This window comes from Hordeum vulgare, chromosome 6H, assembly GCF_904849725.1.
Source record: "Hordeum vulgare subsp. vulgare chromosome 6H, MorexV3_pseudomolecules_assembly, whole genome shotgun sequence".
NCBI lineage: Eukaryota > Viridiplantae > Streptophyta > Magnoliopsida > Poales > Poaceae > Hordeum > Hordeum vulgare.
In genome coordinates, this window is record NC_058523.1 from 403,749,602 (window position 1) to 403,756,062 (window position 6,461).

Below are 6,461 nucleotides of genomic sequence, written 5' to 3' on the forward strand. Positions count from 1 at the left end.
GGATTGGAATGTCATGCTTACCTTAATCCTACAAAATCTCGCATCATACAAAAAAGCAAAAGATTCTTTCAGAGAGTTTTGAGTGGATGCTAGAAAGCTTATGTGAAGTAGTATAAAGAAATCCTTAGGAGAAATTCCTATAGGATTTAATCCTATTAATCAAACAATCGACATAGAAAGATTCCTAAGTATTTGAATCCTCCAAAATTCCTATGAAAATTATTTAATCAAAGGAGCTCTAATTGATGAGATTGAATTGTTTGGTACAAAGGTATACTACACACTGACACGGTTTATTTGATTTGGCAAACATACACTCCTGCATCGTTCAGTTCAAGAGACTGATCGGTACACACGATGGGTATTGGTACTAATGTTACAGATTCCTGTAGTAGTCTACTCAGATTCACTAGTATACAAATAGTCCCTATTCATGATTATAGGCCTTGAACCCCTGACATGCCGGTCCATACTTTTATCTACAAACAACACCTTACATAGCGATACAAGAATTCCTGAACTGATATATGCCTTTAATCAAATGGGTCGATTCGGGGATCATGCTCACTTGCCATTGCCATCCCTGTACAGAGGCACGTGGGGCACATCACCTGCAAACATATTGTTTCATGTTTAGTTCAAAACCAGATAGCATGCAGGATAGCATGTAACATATTCATAAGAGCCAATATTAATTTGTATTGAGTGCATGTTGATGCAGAAACAGGGTGGAGCGTTCAGTTTAGCACGCAAAGGACTGCTTTACCTTTCCTGCACCAGAGCAATTTGGACATCTCTCGGTTTTTGGTGCTGATAAAGGTTGATCACCATCACTGAATGTCGAAACAGGCTCAGTAAGCACAACAGCTCCCGTGCTTGAACAGCGGGCACAAGCCAGATACCCTACAGCAACATCATGGATTCTCCCCGGTGAGTTTTAACTTGCAGTAATCAAATAGCCACCCAAGTATAAAGGATGCACAATAAGCTATCATGTACAGTATATGCAATTATAGCTACTATCTCTAACAATCCATCTGAGATTTGTTCCCTGTTTGATCTTAGACTAAGCAGGCAATGAAGTAAGTTTATCTGTCTCAGATTTAAAACTGGGTTTAGACGGTATAATATAATTTTGCACTAAATTATCACCGTTAACATTAAGTATTATGTGGAATCTTCCCCATTCCGTTCAGATATGATAAGAGATCTCTGAGAGGGGGAGGGGGTACCAGTTCCTAAACAATACTTGCACCGTTTATGCTCCTGTTGCTTGACATTGTTTATCTCAACAACCATTAGGGCGGAGATAACTCCGACTGCTCCACCTGAGAAGGATGCCACAATAGGATCTACCTGGCTACAATATCAGATAGACAAATGAATGAAAGGACAGTAAATAATCATTCAAATTCCATGGCTAAAAGATGCTTCATAAATTAGACTAGATCATGCAACTATGATGGCACCTCAGTTGCATAGGCAAATGAACATTTCGGATGAAATCTGCATAAGATGTGCCTCCTATACCAAGTTTAAGTTCCAGCTGCAGGGAGAGCACATCAAGTTGTTACACATCCACCACATTGTTTCATGATGAAATCAGTTAGAGTAGCAATAATTGCCAGTCCAAAATCGAGAATGTAACTTACAATTGGTGCAAGAAATCCACCAAAGACCATTATTGCAGCAATGAGTGAGAAACATGTAGCATAGTAGACCTTCAGATTAGCTGCACTCTGTTTACAAGAAAGTAATGGTAACTAACTGCTTTCGAGATTCAAGTTCAATACATTATTATGTCATGGTGTGTAAAGTATTATTGCATAACAGCTTTGGGTCAGGTACGGGACTACTAACCAGGGGAGGCAAAAACGGGATGAATGATGGAAAATCTGGGAGTTCTCCTTCAGGCTCTTCAATTGAGATTCCAAGTTCAGCATTTTTTATTCTTTGTTGTATTCTCAATCTGCGAATCTGTGTGAAAAAGGAGAGGAAAATATGATGCCAGAATGTATACGATTGTGGCTTTGATATTATTGCACAGCAGAACTCACTCGAAGGCATGGTTAAAAGAATCCAAGCTGAAACATAAACAGAAAGAAGATACTACACTAGAAGGGCAAAAACTAATCCTAAAGGATCCATGCATGTTCCAGGCTAGTTCCAAGTTTGTTGTACCTGCACGGTTTGCACCATCCTTGGATAACCTAGTTCGACTTCACAAGTTCTAGCTCATTCTTGAATTGAAAAAAACAAGTACTAGCGCGGGGATTGCTATTTTAGCTAACATCGTTACCAAATTACAAGTCCTAAAAGTATATCATGTCCTCCCGTACTTCAACTTTGTGACAAGCAAATTGTATATGCCAGCTCACAAGCAAGCAGTAATATTGATTGACAAAAATAACACAAAACCAACACACCTCCTCCATATGCAAGAAAATCTTGTTCCGGCGGCTCCTGATATTATCAAGAATCTCCTGCAAATCTAGCTTATCAAAATCTTGAACTGTCTCAGGCCCTTCAATGATGCAAAACCTGCAAGCCAGAACAAGCATGCTCAACTTGAGTTGCCCCAATCATTACTGTACCGAAATCTCCAGTCCCGAGAAGTTCAAGAACAGGATCATGGTTATCCCATATGCTTGATTGGCAGATAAGGCTATATGCTGCCCAAGCATGTTCCTATATATAGCTACTATTTTTTTACTCCTGAATCTGCTTGGCATAATCGTAGCGACGCATCACGATTCACTGGCACAACCAAGCTACCAACTACTCATAAAATAGATCAAATAATCAGTACCCTGAGGAGGAGGAGGCGGCAGCGGCCGCGGCCTGGTCGTCCCCGGCACCAAACGGCGGGGGTGTCGACGACGACGACGGCAGGTCGGGGGAACCGCCGGGAGCCGCGGCGGAGGCGGCGACGCGCCACCTGCGGGCGGGGAGCGGGGGACGCAGCCGGTCAGCGTAGGCGCGCGGCGGTCGGAGCCTCCCCGGGCTCAGGCCGCTGCAGGCTAGCATGCGGCCGGAGCAAAGCATCGCCGGCGACGCTCCCCGTTGGAGCTTCACAATCGGAGGTGCTTATCCGTGGATGAATGAATAGGTCGATGGCGACGGATCGGAGGTGAGATTGATGGAAGGATATGTTAGATATGTCGAAGAAAATTGGGGATTTGGAGCGAGGAAGAAAAGCAAGTGGTGGCTCTGAGTTGTGATCGGCGGAGTGGGGAAGAGGAGAGAGCGTCGCGGCAGCAAGTAGTGGAGCTCAAATTTTCTACTCAATTTTATTTTCTTTTTCTGTAGGAAGAGAATGATAGTGGTAGATGGAAACGAAGGTGATCCACAAATATCCGTGATTAGTTGATTTATGATGGTTGTGCATTACACGAAAACACGCCTAGGCAGACAACAAAAAACTCGCCTAGAAATACCCGTCGCCACTCACCACTGCATTTCATCGCATCCGATCCCCTAAAGCCTTCATTCCTATTAGTAAGATTGTTTGATGTCACAGAAAAAAACAAAAAAAATATTAAAAAATGATTGAAATGAATGTTAAATTTTCTATGAAATGTAGTACAAAAGATTTTATAAAAAGAATTTCTATGTGATTCAGTTTTATAAATCAAAGGACAGATGTAGGAAAAAATTCGAAGGATTTCAATCCTCCAAAAATTCTATATAATTCTTCTGAATCATAGGAGCCCTAAAATTTACAGGAATAAACAATCAAGTAAACTTAGAGGAGCAATTTTAGTCTTTTAATTTTTGGTTGTTCTAACTGATCCTCTAAACTTAACAATCAAGTAAAACATATGCATCTAAACATCATCGCCATATGGAGATTCTTGACATCTGCCCTCCCTGCGATATGGAGCGGGAGGACTCGTTGCATGCCTTGTACCGTTGTCCACATGCACGAAATTTATGCAAGATGATAGAGAGCACTGGGAGTTGTCAACTAATGATATGATGCGTGACTCTAAACCTAAGTGGATCCTCAGATTACTCCATCGGGTATGTGAATATCAGCGCCTCATGCTTTTGATGCTTCTGTGGAGAATTTGGTATGTCCACAACGAGATAACGCATGATAAACCCATGTCGGCTACTATTGGGTCCTGTAACTTTTGTTGATCCACCAAAATTCGCATGCCGGCCTCACTAAAGGTAAACATGTGATTAGTCTTCAGCAACCTACTGTGAGATATTGTAAACCTGCGAGCCTGCACTAGGTAGCACCTCTTGTTGGGTGGGCTAGCCTTGATGTGGATGGTTCATATGTTGGGCCCAATGGTGAAGCTGGGGCTCGCATGATTCTCCGTAATCACGTGGGACAGATCATATTTTTGTCTTGTCGTTGGCTTTACAACTCTTGCAGCGTCCTTGGGGCTGAATTGGTTGCTTTTGACGAGGGTGTTAGAGCATATTTTTCCATATATGGTTTTGGTAATTGATGACAATCCCTATGGACTAATGGTTGCCTTAAGTTATATTCGAAGGATTTGTCCATAGACACTTTTTGAAGTACATCTATTGGTTTAGAGGAGTTTATATGATGACCAAGGTGGTATTTAAGGTTTTATCCAAAGATTGGTCATAAAGACACAAGGTTGATCAAGACTAAGTCAAAGAGTGAATCAAGTTAATCAACACACAAAGCGTACAAGATGTACCAAGGGGGATCAAGCGATTTCATGACATGGTAAGCATTGTCCATTACGCTTTTGTGTACTAACCCATGGTCTTTGTGAGAGTTTTATGTGGGGTTATGTGTGTTTCCATAGGTTGCGTCAAGAGGAAGATCTCATTCAACCCATGGAAGATTGCGGTGTGAAGTTCAAGTGGAGCATCACGAAGAGATCATGCTTGAAGCTTGTCGTCCATTGTGGTGGCAATGGACTTGTGAAGCTGTGCTAAAGAGTGGCTCACTCATATTGGGGTATGTGGGAGCAATCTTCTAGTCTTCATCGAGCCAACGCAATCAAGAAAGATGGTCCATCTTGAGGAGGACAACATTGTTATCATCTAGCTCAAGTGAACTATGCGCAAGGCAAAGGTTTGTGCTTGATAGGTTTTCTATTTTACCGGTCTCAGTGTGTTAGTTGGGAGACTGGGTTATAGGATACATTGATGTACTATCAAGGGGGGCTCTTAAGTGGGTAGCTTGATCGTATCGTTCGTTGAGAGCTCAAACCATTGCATTCTTGGCATCATCATCTTCTCTTGGTTCTTGGTTGGTTTTTCTCTATGTGGGTTCTTGAGCTTATGGTCACCTTCGTGACAAGCTTGAGTTCATCGAAAACGGAGCTCATATGCATCTTCTATGATGTTTTCGATGTTGGAGTTTTTGCCGACTCTTCATTCATAGAGGGTTCACATCTCTATACCATTGGCATTTTCATTGGATAGTACTTGTCGTGTGCTATCCAACAAGCTTGAGTTTGCTTAATTCGGAGCTCCTATGCGAAAGTTATGACAGTTTTAGTGCTAGGACACGTTTTTTCTCTCAAGCGGAAGTACCGTTGCGGTGGAAGCGGTAGTACCGCTCGGGAGGTACTGCCGCCCTCCACTTCCGCTGCTAATTTCTCTTAGTTTTTCTCTCTGGTTCCTTCAATGCATTTTCAGCGGAAGTACCGATGCGGTGGAAACGGTAGTACCGCTCGGACGGTACTGCCGCCCTCCACTTCCGCTGCTACTACCACTTAGTTTTTGTGTCTAGTATCTCGAGCGGTAGTACCGTTGGATCTGACGGTAGTACCGCCCGAGAGGCACTATCGCCCGGAGATCTTGTTGGAAATATGCCATAGAGGCAATAATAAATTAGTTATTATTACATTTCCTTGTTAATGATAATCGTTTATTATCCATGCTAGAATTGTATTGATTGGAAACTCAAATACATGTGTGGATACATAGACAACACACTGTCCCTAGTGAGCCTCTAGTTGACTAGCTCGTTGATCAAAGATGGTCAAGGTTTCCTGGCAATAGGCAAGTGTTGTCACTTGATAACGGGATCACATGAGAATGATGTGATGGACAAGACCCAAACTATAAACGTAGCATATGATTGTGTCAGTTTATTGCTACTGTTTTTCTGCATGTCAATGTATCTGTTCCTATGACCATGAGATCATGCAACTCTCGGACACTGGAGGAATTCCTTGTGTGTATCAAACATCGCAACGTAATTGGGTGACTATAAAGGTGCTCTACAGGTATCTCCAAAGGTGTCTGTTGGGTTGGCATGGATCAAGACTGGGATTTGTCACTTCGTGCGACGGAGAGGTATCTTGGGGCCCACTCGGTAATACAACATCACAACAAGCCTTGCAAGCAATGTGAATAAGGAGTTAGTTATGGGATCTTGTATTACAGAACGAGTAAAGAGTGTTGCCAGTAACGAGATTGAATGAGGTATGGAGATACCGATGATCGAATCTCGGGCAAGT

General features: G+C 42.4%; 1 protein-coding gene across 1 annotated transcript; it reads right to left on the reverse strand.

The window, feature by feature from the left end:
* Window positions 1-222: 222 nt before the first annotated feature.
* LOC123402904 (protein ORANGE, chloroplastic-like) lies at window positions 223-3,322 on the reverse strand. The gene is made up of 8 exons (XM_045096870.1): window positions 2,810-3,322; window positions 2,427-2,541; window positions 1,861-1,977; window positions 1,653-1,739; window positions 1,470-1,546; window positions 1,233-1,360; window positions 767-903; window positions 223-611 (listed from the first exon to the last, which is right to left on the reverse strand). The coding sequence occupies exons 1-8, from the start codon at window positions 3,043-3,045 to the stop codon at window positions 534-536; spliced, it is 975 nt and encodes a 324-aa protein (XP_044952805.1). The 5' UTR covers window positions 3,046-3,322; the 3' UTR covers window positions 223-533.
* Between the last annotated feature and the right edge of the window lie 3,139 nt (window positions 3,323-6,461).

Coding starts and splice junctions, on each gene's coding strand:
- LOC123402904 (XM_045096870.1), bottom strand. CDS start 3,045: ATGCTTTGCTCCGGCCGCATGCTAGCCTGCAGCGGCCTGAGCCCGGGG. Junction 2,542..2,809: donor GCCGCCTCCTCCTCCTCAGG/GTACTGATTATT, acceptor TCTGGCTTGCAG/GTTTTGCATCATTGAAGGGC. Junction 1,361..1,469: donor CATTTGCCTATGCAACTGAG/GTGCCATCATAG, acceptor CTGATATTGTAG/CCAGGTAGATCCTATTGTGG.